At 40.8% G+C, this 19,095-nt stretch overlaps 1 protein-coding gene and 1 non-coding gene across 2 annotated transcripts in view; both read right to left on the minus strand.

Moving 5' to 3' along the window:
- Positions 1 to 5,350: 5,350 nt before the first annotated feature.
- Positions 5,351 to 19,095, minus strand: part of LOC119735687 (ubiquitin-associated and SH3 domain-containing protein B-like) — a 30,884-nt gene continuing 17,139 nt past the window's right edge. Inside the window, exons 7-13 of the mRNA XM_038209540.1 lie at positions 17,443 to 17,614; positions 15,893 to 16,055; positions 12,772 to 12,894; positions 11,801 to 11,893; positions 9,686 to 9,931; positions 7,603 to 7,709; positions 5,351 to 6,529 (exon numbers count right to left, since the gene is read on the minus strand). Of these exons, the coding sequence (XP_038065468.1) occupies positions 6,398 to 6,529; positions 7,603 to 7,709; positions 9,686 to 9,931; positions 11,801 to 11,893; positions 12,772 to 12,894; positions 15,893 to 16,055; positions 17,443 to 17,614 (1,036 nt within the window). The 3' untranslated portion in view covers positions 5,351 to 6,397. The remainder of the gene's footprint in view (positions 6,530 to 7,602; positions 7,710 to 9,685; positions 9,932 to 11,800; positions 11,894 to 12,771; positions 12,895 to 15,892; positions 16,056 to 17,442; positions 17,615 to 19,095) is intronic.
- Positions 16,187 to 16,258, minus strand: Trnat-agu. Its single transcript has one exon. It is a non-coding gene; the product is annotated as a tRNA-Thr (tRNA).

Raw genomic sequence — 19,095 nt, forward strand, 5'->3', positions numbered from 1 at the left:
CCCCCCCCCCCCCCCCCCCCCCCCCACCACCACCACCACCACCACCTATTGATTTTCGGAGGCCTAAGTGTCTGGAAAAAATAACCGGTCAACATTTCAGCACGCCTCCCTGAAAAAAATGTCTGGATCCACCGTGCTAGCCCCCCCCCCCCCCCAAAAAAAAATATTGGTTCTAGAACCGCGCCTGGTGATGATATTAAATGAATGTATACGAGTCGCCATACATCTACGGTTTATATGCTTGCTACACGGAAGATCAACTCTCAGATTGAACATTCTGGCACTAGATGCATGCTTTTAAACCTCTTGGGTCAATTGAAGTCAGTAACAAACTGCAATTATTGACACTTATCGAGAAAGAAAACGCCAATTTGTGCTGCTGACAATTTAGTTGGCTCAATACTCTCTTCCCCTTTATTGAATTCGTGTGTATTGTGTCAATATTGTAAATAAATAGATGATGAGGGTACATTTTGCCTTTGTCTGTGATTATGTCGGGGCGCCTTAATGATGATGCTGAGGCATGTTGAGTGTGAGATGGTATAGGGGAGGACCCAGGTCAATTTGTGACACAACGAAACGGGAGGAATCTTGTCCGGTTTCGCCTCTTAAATATCGGCGACAGCCTGAGATTGGTAGGCCTGGGAATTAAGTGTGCGTTGTGTTATTAAACCCAACTCAAACTGCAATAATGTGATGCGATAAAGGCAACATGTACTTGTTGCTAATCCAATGTTATGCACATAATCGGGCCTTGAAAAAGCAATAAGGATTTTATCCTAACGGCTGTTCGTTACTTTACAGTTTTACAGAAAAGTGCATTTGGCCTTAATTACCATATGAATTGCAATACAAATTCGGCATTATGCATTATTGTCATACATTTATTGATGAGCAAAGTAAGGAAGAAACATTTTTTTCTCAGAGGTTGTGTAGCAATAAATCAAACAAAGAATTATTTACAAATTCACCCTCACATCAGTCTTACCGATATTGTTTTAACTCTGCCGTCTTGTATCGACAACCCTGTAATCTTTGTGATGATATTAATGAATATACGAGTAACCATATATGCTTGCTACACGGAAGATCTCAGATTGAACATTCTGGCGCTAGATGCTAGATTACTCCTTTGACAAATCTGTTTACACCACTTATTCAGATTCGTGAAACGAGACAATCCACTGATATGGCATTGAGGATTCCTTTTGCACAAAAAAAATATGTTATGCCTCAAGCTTTTCTTTAACTGGTCCAATCATATGGAATAATTTACATGTGCAGTTGAGAACCATGACTTCTCTAACCTCATTCAATCTGAACTACGTAAAACGTTCAGTCAGTAATAATATTTCTACAAATAATTGTGTGTGTATTTGTCGCGGTTTTCTCTGATTATACAAATCTAGATATGTGCTGATCTACGGAGTTAACAAACTTGGTTGCCATAATAATAAGGAGATAATAAGGAGCCGGATGGGACTAATTTCCCCGCGTTTCCTCCCAAAAGGGTTTTGCGCGGGGACTCTCCCCTCCCGTAATCAGCGAATATATTTTTGTTCTTGATGTTACAAGATAGATCCAGATTTGTCGTGTTCACTGAATCCACCTTATAGTAAAGCCCTCACACTGTACATGTAGTTATTATAGTTTTAAATATATTGTATTTACAATATTTGCTTAACAACTATGCATTAATCAAATAATTCAGTCCTTCATTTTTAAGGAGCGCGATCGCGCAGGCGCTCCTACTGCGCTCCCCGACTGTACTGTCTCCGAGCGCAACAAATAGCGCTCCTCAAAAATCCAAAAAAGGGCTCATCAAACACGGGCAGTTTAAATATAAGATTGATAAAAACGCCAAGGATTTTAAGTCTTTAGCAATACGTATTACTCATTTGTATTAATGCCCAAACTCACGTTTATTCTGCGGAATTTTGCTATAAATGAACGAACACTGACCTCGTACATACCGTCAAAGATCGTGCTTGCACAGCGGCTGTATACTGTACGTACACTATCTACATATCGCATATAGCTGCATTGATGTATGAAAACACGTGGGCCCGTACGTGCTAGTGCAGCAGTGACTGGTTCCCGCTGAGAAAGAAAACGTCAATTTGTGCTGCTTCTTTCATCTTCAAATAGCAATCAAACTGGCAACTGTCGGTGATTACATACATTTTACATTCCTTTTTCGTAATTAGTATTTCATAAGGAATGTTTGTAATGTCATGCTTAACATTTTTTTTTTGAATTTTTCGTCAATTTGTATTAATCAAAGTAGGCCTAATCAAAAGTTGTGCAGAATCTCCATAAAAAAATCAATTTCCCAAAGTTAAGTTACATGACCTCAATCGGATACATCGGTTCGGATGGTAAAGCGTCCAGAAAAGATACGTCTTATTTTTTTAATTTTTTTTAATTTTTTTTTTTTGGGGGGGGGGGGAGATAAAGATATTTTCTGTTTTCAGATGTCAGATTGATTGTATAGCTAAAACAAACAAACGAATACTCAATAAGCATTAGCGGTAACATCCATCTACAAAAATATCCATTTTATTGACCTCAGTTTTTATTTTTACATTAATTAAGATTTACAAGTTTTAATAAAATATTTGTTCAAATTGCGTAAGCAAGCGAATGTACAAAGCCCCAAATAAACAAACAAAAAAATCGTTTATATGGACATGAACTACTTTGCTATGACCTATAGCAATTAATGCTAATTACTCGGTGGGACTCGAACCACGACCTCCTGCTTTCTAGTGCAAAATTCTTACCATTCGACCACCGAGCTTGCGGAATCAGTTGGTTCGAATCGGATGTAGCAGCGGGTACCGCACTTAAACTATTCACAAGTTTAGGGTTTATAGATGTAAATGACACCATCATCTTTGATTCTCTATAGTTTATAGGAATCGAACATCAATCCCCACATGCCACGGCCAAATACTGTGATATGTGTGATTTCGGAAATTTGTTTTTTTTTTTTTAGAAAGAATATCGTACCTTAAAGAGGACGAGATGGGGCTCCGAAAATGCATCTTAATCTTATGCCACGATGAACATCTTCCATACAGTTTGCAGCCAAAACTATTGTTCCATCTAGGCTATATCCTCTAGTAAACGCGCATTGCAATATAATGCATCTATAAAGACGTCTATACTTGCAAATATATTAATGAAAGACTAGAATCTGATATAATGTAACTACAAAAAGGTACAAACAGGTTTCCCTTAAATAGAAATGTGTTGATAAATGCATGCATACAAAGGTAGACACGCAAAACTTTATGAAATAGACGTGAACTTATTGTTTGCTATTGTTTGGCCGATACATTTTTTGCTCAACAGTTTTAGTTTGACCAGCATTTTTTTAAAGTATAATATTCGAATCCTTTTTTTTTTTTTACTTTTTACAACACAGTGTTCGGTTTTCAAGAATCGACTTTGTGGAAATTGACAACAATATTTTTCAGTTTAGCAAATTCTAAAACGAATTTCCTCAGGTCTTTACATGTGAATTCTTTCAGGTATAAATAATCAAGACTTACAATTTACTTTTAAAAACAAAAGTTCTCCCATGTTTTTCTGCAGTAGAAGGATGTAGAAATAATGCTGATGCACTATTAACCTTACGTCTTATTTTATATCTGAATGCAATTACACTTAAAGTAGAAAAATACAAAGCACTCAATACTGCACAGCATTACACAGGGTTTTCTCTGGCCATTTCGTAACCATGATATATTAATTATAGGTATGCCAACAAGTTTTTACATACGATTCGCAGTTAAGACTGGCAGTTAAGTCAACTTAATTACACCACTCACCCACTTAGTCAAGCTCTCAGATTGTCAGAGATGTATACGAGTCAATTACAAGTCAATTAAAGACCAGTCATAAGTCAGTCACAAGTCAGTCACAAGTCGACTAGTGAAGACTTGATCCTAACAATCAGAGTTATAAGAGAACGTTTTTAAAGAACAAGCAAAGAACTTTAAAAACAGAACCCTTTCAAGAAAAAACACAATAATTTACAGAGTTGAAATTGACAAAACAAAATTAAGAAATTAAAAATGGCTACAAAATACAAAAATAAAATAAAGCATGGCCTCTCAATGCCAAATTATTATTTCAAATTATGTAAATTTACAATATATGCAGCACAGTCGCGATATCAAATCCTGACCTAACAATCTACTTATCCGCCCCTTAATTGTGTTTATCAATTCCATAATTGAAAACCAAAAATCGTAAATATTAGATTTCACTAAGGCCAACAGTTTGTACACATACCGATTCCATACCCTACAAACTCCACCAGGGTTTTCAGCAAGAGTGAAAAGGTAAAGCTGCAACTTGAAAGTGAAAGGAAAAAGAATGTGTTTTTGTGTCCATGCAAAGTGGTACTATTATTTGGGGATTCATGAGGAAATCTGTTTCAAGAATTTCTTTGGAGCAATGCATGCAGAGCTAGCTACATGTATGAGCACGTACCTATTTGCTAATGATCAGTTCTGATGTGGCCAATGGCATTTCTTGCTAATTCTAATCTATCCCATGGCAATGCTTAATATTAAATAATGACAATTTATGCTGTATAATCCATCTTATTTTTAATATGTATATATATATATATATATATATATAACTTAATTTATGTTCCTGTGGGTCAAGTGGCAACAAACCTCTTCTAATATTACTTTCAAATTAAAAAAAAAAAAATATCAAGTAAGCCCTTGTTCCCAAAGATTAGTCATTATTGCATATTTGGATCACTTTTTTATCATTGGTGATATTTTGCCATTTGTGCAGCCATCTAACTCCGTTACAACAACATCACGTTATTTCACCTTGCACCTTTATCTAAAACCAATGTGCAACATACTTTATCTTTGTACTTATTTTCCCCAAATCCGATTGACCCAAACCCTACTTCTCAAACTTGCGAATTGCTTAGGAAGCGTACTTGAGTCAACAACTGGATCAACAAAGATATAAGAGGGATGGCTGTATAAGAGGAATAAAAAACAAATTCAGTCTTGGGTCAAGTTTAACATAAGCACGGGACACCCCCCCCCCCCCCCCCCCCCATGCTGATTGAACAAAAAAAAATATGTGACACATGAACAATAAAAATCCTTTTTATTTTTTCCACCCTTCACGAATATGCCAGGCTAAGAAGTTTTGTTAAACAAAAATAGGGGGAGTGTCAGGCTTACTTTCAGTCTCCTGACGACAGGCAGAGTATGGGCTCCGTCTGCAACAAGAGGGCGCCCTTTTACCTAGCAACGACGTCCCATGGGCGGGACACAAACATTTTGGTGGTTGATGCGCGCGCACCGTTCCTTGTGTGATGCACGTACACCAGGGGATTTGTACTATGTACACGCAGTGGCCACGCTTCGCGGCAAAATGTTGCAGTCAGGCAAGATGGCGTCATCCATCACCCCCAACTGTACTTTCTTTGCCGGTGAAGGGGTACTTGTGAACGAAGCGGATACTGTCCGAAACATTGACTTTCCCCCGGTTCTTTTGAGAACCTCACAAACTCTTCAATGAGACTTGTCACATGGTGCTTAAGTAAACCATGATACAAAAATAGTTGATAAGCAGTGCAGGATACCAACAAAAAGGTCATGACATGTATGTTGCTTTTGACTGGTTTCCAGCCAATTTTGTTTGCTGGAAAACTTACTAAGCAGTATTACTTTTGAAAATCAGCTATAAAACATTGGGCCCTGGTCTTTCTATTATTTTTTATATTGTTCTCATCCGGGCATTTTTGTTGGTTCCTGCACAATCATGAGTGTAGAAACTCACAGTTGTCAGCCAGTCAACAGTCGCACGCGGCGCGGACGCAGCGCACAGAAGGATACACGCACACTGTTGCTTTTGTTGACAATGACACTGTTGCCATTGTTGACAATGGCAGCCTCGAGCAGCGCGAAATTTGCTTCAGTAAGAGAGATAAAGACAGTGTCTTCAAAACGTTTGCGGATCAAGTCAGAATGATATAAATAATAATATTGGATGGCCTTTTTTCGGGGATACAAGAATATATTGCACTCGCTATAACAATGCTGCAATACCTCGTGCAATATTCTTGTATCCCCCAAAGCCATCCATTATTATATAATTATACATGTAGAAAAATGTTTACGCTATAAAAATATACGACTTACTGCCAAATTTTCTGCTTCGCTTTCAATATCAAGAGACATTAGTTCCTTTTTCCTTTTATATAACATTTTCCCTATTCCTGTTCCTAATCCTGATTTGTTATCTACAGCTTTACAGAGCACTATGCATAAAAAAAATCATCATAATATATATATTCAGCTCAATTATTCTGAAAGACATTGCTTGCGCCGACATACTTCTTTTAGTTTTATCCTTGCATAATGTGCCAGTCGAAGCGACCGTTGGGGGCGTGCGTCAGCGTCGCAAACGGCGGGGTGATCAGATCCCAGATACCAAAGTCTTGATACTCCTGAAGGGCGACAGCTCCACAATACGGGATCTGCAGGAGATAAAATACTCTTTAAGTAGGTAAATGGTGGGGACAGTGCTGTAAGAACAGTGTGTTCTGCACTAAAGCCCCCCTCCCTAACAGCCCCTCCCCCTCCTGTTTTCATCTAAAATAGAAAAGAAAACAGGCAACAAGATAAAAGAAAAGTAAAAGAAGAAACTAGATGGAGTGCAGGCATCCAAATAGGCCAGAAGCCAGGAATGGGTTGGGGAGAAGGGGGGGGGGGGGAGACCATAACCTACTACTGCTACTACTAGTCGGCCACGCAGCAGCCGCTCACAAGGTTTCTCCGAATGGCTCTATCTTGGGCAGCCTCACAGATCTTCTTGGATGCAAGGATAACATCTTTAGAGAGTAGTCTGGCAAACACCCACCCAAAATTAACATGGGTCCATTTTCCAGCTGTCCATTTAAAAACTTCTCATTCATAAATACCTACTGGTGTTACAGTTTATCAACCATGTGACGGTCAGGAGTCTGTCACATGGGTGGTATTAAAACACACCACTGAAAATTATTAAACCACTGAAAAGTGTTCCAAACCAGTCATGCAGCCACGTGCGCCGCTCCACATGCACCCAGCTACATGTGCATGTACAACACAGCAACATGAACTTTTTGTACAAGTACACACGTACAGGCCTAGTGCTTGAGTGCACTACGCATACTGCATGCACCATAAAAATGACCAAAACATGGACAGCAATATATCATAATAGTGGAACACAATCTTTGGACTGTGTCAACTCAATAACTTTTGGGGGTTTGATGAAGAGAGTATTCATAACTTTGGGTCTGGCTATTGTTAACGACCAGGCCCCAAACCGGTTTCAAACCATACATTTAAAACTCCTCAAACCACACTCTTTTCCCCTTAATTACTGCCAAAACCAAGGGAAAAAAAAGTCATGTTTGGATATCATCAGTTTCAATAGAACTGCAAGAAGAGTCTCGTTACATTTGGTAAGCCTTGTGTTAATCAAATGTTCCTATCTTCCCAAGTGCTATTTTGAATAGACGATCAAAGTCCTAGGTTTCAGAGTTGTACTCTGACAGACACTAACCTTCTGTACTATCTTGGAGAACTCTAGCGCTGGTCTTGCTGACAAACCTTGCAGGTATCGTGTGCATCCATCTAGACTACTAGCATGACCCACAATCAGGATATCACCTGTGGAAGTTTGAAAACACAAAAGATGTGTTCTCAATAATATAAGCTCTAAACAACAACAAAAAAGCCTTATTTACCAACATTTTAACATGGAAGAAAGTACCTGTAGACATAATAATATGGATTTATAGACTCAGTTAGCTTGCATATCAAACAACCGGGTTAGGCTTAGCTTCCATCACCGGCCGGTTTAAGTACTGGCCAGCCTAAGCCAGCCCCTTTGAGGCCGGTTGGATCCTTGGCCGGTATTTTTGCCCCTCTCGGCCGGTTACAAGGCCGCTCTTGCTCCAGTATCTCGTCGGCACTCAACAAACAACAGCGGATTAAATACCCGTCATTGTTGGGTCCCAGATGTTGGACCAGCAATTATCAGGCACGAACACAATAGATCGCGTATAGTGGGTGGGTGCCTCAGCCAGAGTCTGGCTGGTTGCTTGGCCGGTTTGAAGAGGATTAAATGGAGTTAATTGCAGAATACCCCGCCACTCGGAAATACACCCTAAAATCTCTGGCTACGCGGTTGGAATCACTGGAAAAGAAACAATTCAAGCCCATTTCCAGCTATGCGGATACTGAGTGGGGGTCCCCTTGAGAGCGAAGCAACACAAAAGAAATGGGGGTTGCTGACAAAATTCTAAGTCCAAACCAACTATATTGTTGCCGGCTACGCGGCTAGGGAGTGGGAGTTCCCTTGATAATGCTTGAGAACGAAGCAACACAAAAGGAATGGGAGTTGCTGAAAAAATATTCTAAGTCCAAACCAACTACCCTGTTGCCGGCTACGCGGATACAGAGTAGGAGTGCAGTGGAGCATGAAGTGTGTAGGCCTAGTACGTACAGGTAATGCTGAGAAGGTTTGTTGAGGGCAATCAACCCTGACTTCATAGCCGGCTACGAGGTGCATAGATCAAGTGGCGGGCTATTCCGCAATTGTGCCGATTAAACTAACCGGCCAAGCTACCGGCTGGCCTGTACTTAAACCGGCCGGTGATGGAAGATATACCCTTAACTATCACGGTGCGATTTAATAGTGTCCCTGATCATCTGGTCAATGAAAACATTCGAAAGTCCATCTCAGCTCCCTGGGGAGTATACAGCTAGATGCTGTCGTATAGACTCAACAGGCTTAATCAAACCCATATTCTCTCCTCACAGGTAGCCATTTACTTCTGGGTGGGGAGAATCAATGAGTGATATAAAGTGTCGCGCCCAAGGACACAAGACATCTAGGCAACAAGACCATAGCATTTTCAGTGTTTTCTTCTTTTTTTTCTGATAGTCGGATAGATTACTTCAAGTCAGATTTTGCATTAGACTTCACACATTCATTCATTACATTACACCAGTCCTTTGGTCTCTTCATTGGCTTCCGGTTCACGAACGCATCATCTTCAAAACACTTCTCCTTGTTTTCAAAATCATTCACAACCTTGCCCCATCATACCTCCAGAAGCTCGTATCTACCCGGTCCACAGCCATTTCACCTACATCCCGCCACCTCCGATCGCATTCTACAGCCCATCTTCAGTTACTGCCTGGACCTAAAACCAAAACCCGCTATGGCGACCGTGCCTTCTCTGTGCTAGCCCTGAAACTCTGGAACTCTCTTCCCAAGTTCCCATCCACATCCATGAAACTGTTTCATTAGACTCGTTTAAGACAGTACTTAAGAGCTTTCTTTTTTTCACAAGCCTTTGATCAGTAAATTGATAATTGTACAAGAAACAACTGTGCGCTTTGAAACATGGTGAAAAGCACATTATAAATGTTGTAAGTTATAGTTATAGTTATTGAAGATCATTACCGCAAACGTGTTGAACCTTCTGTGGCTTACATTTGGCTTTTACGACTATGCATCTGATCTTTATGAACTACATTTGATCTAAATAACCTACATTTAACCATCAAACCACCATTTGACCAGTTTGTCCTCCATTTGACCTTTTGACAACCCACCTTTTGACCCCATGACCTACCTTTAGGGTGCTCCTTGATCTCCCGCCTCAGCAGCGTGTCTCCCCTCTTGTAGTAAGACTGGCAGTTCTCTTGCAGGCTGAGATCCGAGGCCGAGATCAACTCCTTGTAGCTCATATCTACAGACAGCCCGTGGGCCTCCAGCTCGGCAAGCGTCATCCATTTTGGGAAGACACCCTTGCACCAGGCCAGCCACTCAAAGAGGGAAGTGTCCACTCGGATCTTCAGTGGCTCCAGAGGATTCAGGCCTGTAAAAACAAAATCATGTTTGCAAATTTGTCATCAATAAATTCTACTTCATCGGCAGTGGCGCACCAAAGGGAGGTGGGGACATCAGGGTTTGCTTGAGCTTTCCTCCCAATACCCAGCTCCCCTCCCGAAAAGGAAATAATAATAATAATAATAATAATTACTCTTTTGGCTGCAATAGGGTGACTTTCCCATAGACTTGTGCACAAACCTAAACTGTCACCTAACCCAAGTTTACCTTATGTTTTTTCCACGAAATTTAGTATTTATACTAATTGGACCATGAGGAATCGATCTAGATGGTTAGCGACAGCAAAATTCCTTGTCCTAAGGGTCGTTTTCATAAAAGGGCGACAGTTATTTTGTCGCCTCAATAAGGTGTATCGCCCTATTGTGGACGGAGTTCGCAAAACCTGTCGCCCTATTACAGTAATAGTAGTAGTAATACCGGTGCTTATATAGCGCAGTTCCAAATTAATGATCAATGCGCTTTACAAACAAAAACATAGAAACATAAACAGATACATTGAAAGAGTAATCACATAACAGATCAGACAAACAGGCGTGTTTTGAGGAGGCTTCTGAATGTTTGTGGGCTAGGAGCCAGTCTGATGGTTGATGGGAGATCATTCCACAATCTAGGGGCACAGATAGAGAATGACCTCTCCGCAACCATCCTTTGGCCCCTAGGCACCACGAGCCGGGTTGTGTCTGTGGCAGAGCGTAATCCGGAACAAAATAAGGAACAACTGATGGCGATAGGGTTGTCCCCGATATACCGAATATTCAAATATTTGATCATCAACCAAATATAACAATAGCTTTTTGCTGCTTTGGATATTCAAAAACCCAAAAACTACGCACACACACACACGACTGTGATGATACTTATATCATAAAGTTGCTATGTTTTATTGTCAGGTGCCACTTTTTTTGTCGACAGTAACTTTTCTGTCGACGGCTGTTCATTGTTTCTATCCTTTTAGCAGGTTAAAGCCTTTGACAGTTATAAAATACTTGCTGCAAAACGCTCCATATCGATCGCCGCAGACAAATTTTAACCGGCGCGCTCTGCGTGCAACTTTTGACTGGTGCGACACGCAGTTGCAGTTGGCAGTTTTGAAAATCCGAATATTTGGTCGAACACAGTTTCGTGTAATCGAATAGTAAATTATTCAAAAATACACAGCCTTAGATGGTGAGCCCTACCCACAGACAAATCCTTGATGCGCTACTATACACAGGGCCGTAATATATGGGGCGAGAGCTCTACCAATATCCTGTTTGGAATCTGTCATTAGAAATGTAAATCTGATATTTGTGGTGTTGAATAAAGAGTGAAAATTTAGGAAAATTAAGAAAATGAAATGTCCAACCCCACAAAGTGGGACAAATGGACTCTAAACGCTGATGATGAATAAAGAGTGAAAATGTGTTTGCTTAGAAAATGTGTTTGCTTAGCAGCTACGCGAATAATGCCCCACAACTTTATATAAAATCTGCATGTCATATGACATTTTAAGGGTTTTACAGTTATGAGAAACACCTGTCTCCTTCAAACAGGAGCCCATCTCAATTCATATCTGGGACGAGTTCCGGACAAATTGCCGACATTGTATCGCGTATACATTGCAGGATTCTGAACAACTTCCCTGCAATCTTCTCGCAATGAAGTTTTCAGTGTTGGCGAGTCAAGCAGTCATTATTGAAAACTCCCCCAGAACATGTCTGGGACAAATGCAGAGCCTCTTCCAGACAAAGTGAATGATTCTACCCGCAACTTTGTCCGACACTCGTCCCGGATTTGAATTGAGACGGGTCCTAAATAGAACACAAGACAGCAATGTTTATGAGAAGGAATCCGTTACCATCTATGACAGCCTTGGCAGTCTCCACGCATCGGAGAGCCGGGGAGGAGTAGACATGAGATATGACGATGCCGTTTTCTCTCATGCTTTCACCTGTTACAAGAACCATGCGTAAATTGTCATATTAGCCAAATAATTCATACAAAAACAAAGACTTTATTGATTCTGACAGTGAATTAAATGATTGACACTATGATATCTTCTTTTCAAATGGACTGAGGAGATTTTTTTCCAGGAGAAATGACAGCACTGAACGATGTCCCTTGCCACACCAGCATGCAGATACAGGTGGCTAGAGAAGTCCCTTTATTTGTATTTCTTTGATTATGGATCCTCCGTCCAAAAAATATCAGAAATCAGAATTTTTTTTTAAATCACCGTCCATCACCAAAAATACAACGAATGTATCTTAGGCAGAACGGTGGGTCATGAGCCATATCATCAACCGATCAATGCACACATGCTTTCCAATATTTAGTGGCTAAATATATAAAGGAAAAAACACAAAGCAAACATCATTTGGAACAACACCAAAAAATGACAGTTTTTTGCTAAGTTAGTGAACTTGATATCTCCTTCCTGATGTATGTAATTTTCATGTGATTTTGTAGGTTTTGACGTTTATTAGTTCATGCATGTAAGTTATGCCAGTCAACATGGCATTTCATGCTGCTGGCCCAAGACGCTAGTGATCGACAGTGGACTTAAATTTAAAATAATGGCCTTTAATCATTTAAAATAATGTGGTTGGGCTTATAGTGGTAGGGAACTGTTTTCGATTCCCCCAAATCCTCCAAAAACGTCCTGCTCTATTGACCTATCGTGGTAGAATCACATTAGAATCTCGTCAACGCAGCTTGTGAAAACTTAGTGTACAAAAACTCCCTAGGGTTGTCTAAGGGGCGTGGCTAACTCACAAACGGCGATAGGTCAATTGTGAAGGATCGGGGAGGGTTCAGCTTAATTCTCACCGGTCAATCTTGCCTGGAACTTGCCCACCTCGGTGATAGGAGAGTCCTTACTGAATGACAGTGACCCACCGGACCGGACCGGAACTCTCTTTGGCATATTCAAATTCTTCCTGTTGTACTTTCCTGCCGAAAAAGTAAACATTTCATATAATTACATGTCACCTTAAAAGACTCCAGAGTCTCAAGAACTGGGCAGCTCACTTAATCTACAGGACCAACCTAAGACAGGATTCCACCCCTTTGCTGCAGTTACTATATTGGTTACCCATCTCCAAACGAATTCGTTACAAGTTATTACTTTTGGTATACAAATCATTTCACAACCAGTCACCAGAATATATGCAGTCCTGCATTTTGCCTCATGTTCCCCCCAGACCAAACCTCCGTTCTAGTTCTAATCCTTTTCGCCTGACTTTCCGACGTACCCACAACAAAGCTGGTGACAGAACCTTCACAGTCACTGCAGCGAAGGAGTGGAATAGTCTGCCCTTTTCCATTCAAAATGTCAAATCTCTCGAGCAATTCAGGAAGCTGATCAAGACCCATTTATTCCACCAATAATCAATTCATTGTCTATTCTACCTGTTTCTATTATTTAAGTTAAATTGTTTATTTACTTTAATTGTTCATTATTTGTAAGCGCTGTGATTTAGTTTACTAATAAGAACGTTCTTAAATGCTGATTATAATTATTAGGAATTAGAACCTACGTGCCTTGCAGTAAGGCCAAAAAAATAAATAAGTCGGTCTCTGGTCAGCGCGCGCGTCGATTTTAATCATGCGCGTCGATCTTTTTTTCCCCCAAAATGTTCCGCGGTAGCTCCAACAGCGCCCTCTATTTCCGCACCTCCTCAATTTTTTTTACCAAAGAGCACCAAGGAATGGGAAATTGCACCAAGGCAAATGATCGAAAGCACCAAGGCAAATTATGGAGGACACCAATGTACATGAGGACACCAAAAAAGCAAAATAGTACCCCACCTTGTCTGTACAATCCAAGCTTGAAGAAAAAAAAAAAAGAAAAAAAAAAAAAAAACCCGCGTCGCCGCGTCAATTCCGGAACTTTGGTCTGACCAGAGACCAAATATTTTTTTTTTGGGGCCTAATATTCCATTGAAACTACTGAATTATTCATGATATTGCTTCACCCACCTAGGTTCTCCGAGAGACGGTGATTGCAGTGCGCATGCATCACTAGCAGGGTGCAAAGTATGCACAACTGCATGCAATTTAACCTGAATGTGTTCTGTCTTCGTTTAAAAACCATCGATATCAGACTTTTCAATCATTGATATTGTAGCGGTACTGCCTCGGACGACTGCCCCGGCGAGTAGCGGCGAACGGCCTAGCCTCTACGGTCGGGTACGCAGATCCGTTTCGGCGGAGATTTACCGCCAGGCCCGCAGCAGACTACCAAAGGATCACCCTCACACGCACTCTCGCTCACACAACCCAAGCGGACTAACTAGGGGGACTGGGGAAGGATGGGGACCTGACACCAGATATGTCTTTCGGAAGATTATTTTATTCGCCTACCCAGGCGCCTCGCCTACGTGATCTTATACTCAATCACTTCCCTTACAAACTCAGAGATTACATAATTATCTGGATTATAATGCAGGAATCATTAATTAACTACACTCACACAAAGTATGAGGCTCCCTCCGCTGCGACTATAGGTGATTGGTGATTGGTTAATTGTGGGAGATTAGAATAGTGCAACTTTTCCTGAGACCGCGCTCGGGTTCCGGCCACAGCAGAAAGAGGGCGAAGCTGAGCGCATGGCCGCTTATATACACTGGCGCTATTGGCTGGTGCCCCCATAAACCTGGGTGAGTGCACGCGCACCCCGCTGGCTACCAGTAGAGAACTAAAGTGCGCCCTCCATAAAATGCATTGCGCTACAATATATTGGAAATCCACTATCGAGAATATTCGATATATCGATTATCCCATGTAAAAGTTAAAGACCATAAAGATGACACTTTGTTAAAAGAAATATTCTACAGCTTTCTCTGGAGCATATATTGCTCAAACTTTTTAAAACAAATCTCAGCACTGAGAGTTTGTCCAGGGCAGCATTTGTTTGAGGTTTTACATTGGGGGAGACCCCAAATTCAAGTGAAAGCAGAGCACAAAGTGGCGCCGCTGGGCATTTCACGATGTTTATATTTTGAGTCAGAAGCACAATTTGCCGCGAGTTTTATTTCATTATACAGCAAAAGTTAAACACAAAGTAAAAGCACAAACGGGAGATTTATTTTGACGATAATCTGACGTATTTTCGATATCATTCCTCAATATGGAAAATTTTGATGGTTTGAAACGATTACAACATTGTCATCGGTGATATCGATATCACTATAATAAGGGAATAAATGTGTGCTCCAAGGTTTTTATCACTCTGTTTATTAAAGACCGCTTAGAGTCTGGGTGCTGATAATTACCCGAGCTGGAGGCGAGGGTAATTATCAGCACTCAGACTCTAAGCGGTATTAAACAGAGTGATAAATACCGACCAAGCACATATTTATTCCCATTCATAAATACCTTTTCGGTAAAAAAAAATCAAATAATTTGTTAAAAAATCCCGATTTTGTTCAACAAGTTCACTTCATGCTTTTTGAAACATCCCTCTAGCAAAATAATGGAGTGTTCAGTTGGCGAGTAAGATATAAACAACCCTTTTATGGAGATTGACGCGCGCGTAGCATGTTCTGCGCGATGTCGCGCAGAACGCACCTGGGGCGTTGCGTTTTGAATTTAGAACTATAGAATTCTGACTCGTTGGTAGTGTTGCGCATGCCTACGTGAGGATTGTGAACGTTCAACCAATGAAACGGTAAGAGGCACTGGATTTTTAGGAGTCCACATTTTATTGTGACACTGGAAAAGTGTTTAAGACCAGCTAGCCATGTCTTTATCATCCGTTTAAGACCGGCCACGTGACGGGCTCTCGACCAATAGGAATAGCTAAACTGTCTGAGGTATTTATGAATATTGAATAATTGAGTAATATTGATATATCGACAGTGCTTATCTTTGTTTAAACCTCAAGCACCATTGGAGCCAGTCCCAGTGGTTTTTCCAAACTTTCTCTTGTATTTTTGGCCATATTTACCATTATCATCGAACGAATGCTGTAGCCACTGCTGACCAAACGTGATGTCTACTCTCTCAGCGTGTCGTATCACAAACAGCCTGCGCGGCGTAGTGGGCAGATCGGTCGTCGTGGCAAGAGGAATGCTGTTGGATCGCGCCGGCGTCTTCGTTAGCTTAAAGAGCTGTGGCAAAGAAGAGAAAATACAGCAGTGTTCAAGTCAAAAGAAAATGATCAGGAATTCTTCCAACAAATCTGATTTAGGGCCTGTTCGTACGTAAATGCAAAGTTGTTTGAAAAGTTGAACAAAGAAATTGACTGGAGCAGGTTTGAACCTGCGACCTCCGGATTACTGTTCCGGTGCTCTACCAACTGAGCTATCCAGCTCTATGTTGGCGGTTCCCCAATTTGTCAATATCTTTGTTCAATGGGCGCTAGTCAGAAGCCATAAACCCGTATATGCAGCCAGGATCAGGCACAAAGTCGCGATGCAAAAGCCGTAGCCTCTCTGAGTGATCCCCGTTTGCTATTTCCCAGGTCTGCATCTTTGTTCAACCTTTCAAATAATTGTTACAATTCACCTAGTCAGTTTGCCTTTGTGGTTCAGTTGAAAAAAATGTAAATGCAAAGTGATAAAGTTGGCATCTTGAACTGTTCGTAGTGAGTTTGTAGTGAGTAAAGATGCATTAAAACTTTTGGCAATTCACCGAGTAAAAACCTCGCTTTATATGCAACATCACACATGCACCTTTTTGGTTCACTTTCGAACCAATATGAACCAGCTTTTGAATTTGTAAAAAGGTTTCAGTTTTAACAATTGCTGCCACAGCTCTGTGTCCAAAAACTTAGGTGCCACATACATTCCTAGATTCTTGTATCAGAACATGCCTCCATAAATATAGATTTTAAGGTCACCCCTTTTCATATATCAGCATGATCAGTGTCATTTTAATATTTATTAACTCTGCCCAGGAGGCTATACATTTTTTCATCCAATTTTGTTGGTTGGTTGATTGTTTGGTTTGTTGGTTTATCTGTGAACAAGATAACTCTAAAAGTTATGGACAGGTGTGGTCTTTGGTACAAGTACAAATCGATTAGATTTTTGAAGTGATCCGGATCTGGGTCTGGATCCTGGATTTTTTTTTTAAGGATTCTTCACCATTTAAGCAAGTATGTCTTTTGGGTGGTACTGACAATATGGCGGGGAGTTGTTTAGACTTGGCGGAGGTTTGCGCTCTCTGAGTGCTTTCTAGTTACTTAATTATTGTTATAAGATGGAATTTTTGCGTCGGGGTGATATAAATCAAATGAGTATAATCAAACTGAGTATACAGTGTTTAAAAAAAACGTCGGTGAAGGGCAAAACCTAATTTGATTAATTATTGTTGTTACATTGTTTTACAGAAGTGGTGGCGTTGTGGGAATTATTGTTTGGCATATAAATACATTTTTTTCCACTCTAAAATTGAGATAAACTAACTTTCCACACAAACTCTGTGGTATAGAGAGCCATTTATAAAAAAAAGTCTTGCTGCTTGTCTGCACATCTGCATATTCAAAAGACTCACATTTGCATATTTGGAGGCCTCCTCCTCAGACTGTTGTAGGAGGCCCTCTGGTGTTTTGTATTGGCTGGACCGGCGTTCGTCAGCACCGAGGGGGGTAGGGGGGCTGGGGACTTTGTCATCCAGGTTGATCAAGGCTGGGTTAGAACTCAGGGACTTGGTCAGGGGTATCACTCTGATGAAGAGAACATGAGTATTTCTTATCAGTTAGTGTTTCATATGTTCAAATGTGCATCAATGCCAACCTCATTCCCATGGTGTCAAGTAGTACATGCCCACCACTACTTGCTCTCTCACCCAGGTATTGGATCATTTAGGCCGTTTTTTTTTAATTACTTGGATTACGGAATCGCCGCCGGAAAAAATCGGAATTTCGAAAAAAATTAAAAAAAATCGCCGCCGGAAATTGTCGATTCTGACTACCCCAAAAAAAAAAAAAAAAAAAAAAAAAATGTGCCTATTGTACAAAAAACTCTATATTGCGCGCTGTCCAGGCCTGTAAACCATAGTATTAGTACTGGTTTGATCGAACGACATGACTTAGACTGGCGACGACTACAGACTGTGCCGTGCGGGCCGCGCGCAGCCATGTATGGTGCACATGGTGAGTCCATGCACAGACCACACGTGGCCGTAAATATTGTGCATGGCCAGGCCGCGCGCTGTCAATGCATGCAGTGTGTTAGGTCGTACTGTGTATTTCTATTGTTCTAAAGGAGATGTTTGGAAAGGCGTTGTTAGAAATATATACTTTAGATATTCTGAAATTACGGGTCACGTTCTGTTCAACAGTACATGTACAGTGAAACTATACCGCTCCCCCGTAGTGAATAGTGGTCTAGTCCTCTGACCTGTTTGGTGCATGCATGGAATCGGACAACCTAGCTAGCTATGCACTGTACTGGGTCACGTCATGTACGTTCACGATGCCACAGCACCCGGAACCTACAGTCTACGCGTTTGTTATGAGCCACGGTTTTTCATTTAGTTGCTGCCATTCTTTGTACACAGAGCATTACAAAACTCATAAAATATACGCCAGTACCAATTATTGCACAGGTTTGAAGAAATAAAGAAAGGAAAGGGCCGTTGGTCACTCCATGGTCACTATTTCTTTGAAACCGTGGTTTTGAAAATGCAGTGACTGTTCATTCTCGTGCCCGTTTTTGTTTCTTCATGTCTCTATGGGCGCCGCCATGTTGGATGATAGGGCGCCCCCATTTTTTTTTTTTTTTTTTTTTTTTTTTCATTTCCCGCTCGCCGCCGGAAATGGGGACCCAAAAATTCCGTAATCCAAGTAATTAAAAAAAAACGGCCTTACATGTTCAAAAATCTTGCACATGTATGCAAATTAGGAATATAGTCTGATGCCTGGCTGTGCCATAAATTAGTGTCTGCTTTTGTAAGCTGTGTCTGGGGTAAAAAAGGAATCAATTGGTCGCGGCGAGAGATACACAAATGTTTTCAAAGTTAATATGTTAAAATGTTTCAGCCAATATGCAGTATTACTATAAGCAAAATGGAAAAGTGGGATTGTTTTTGTAATTCACATTGAACGTTAACATAGGTAATACACGATGGAAATAACACCACCAAGTTCACAATATAAATCCGTTACCTGCTATTGCTGTATCGAATCGGGATACAGGAAGCAAG

The sequence above is a fragment of the Patiria miniata genome, unplaced genomic scaffold, assembly GCF_015706575.1.
Source record: "Patiria miniata isolate m_02_andy unplaced genomic scaffold, ASM1570657v1 HiC_scaffold_29, whole genome shotgun sequence".
Lineage (NCBI taxonomy): Eukaryota > Metazoa > Echinodermata > Asteroidea > Valvatida > Asterinidae > Patiria > Patiria miniata.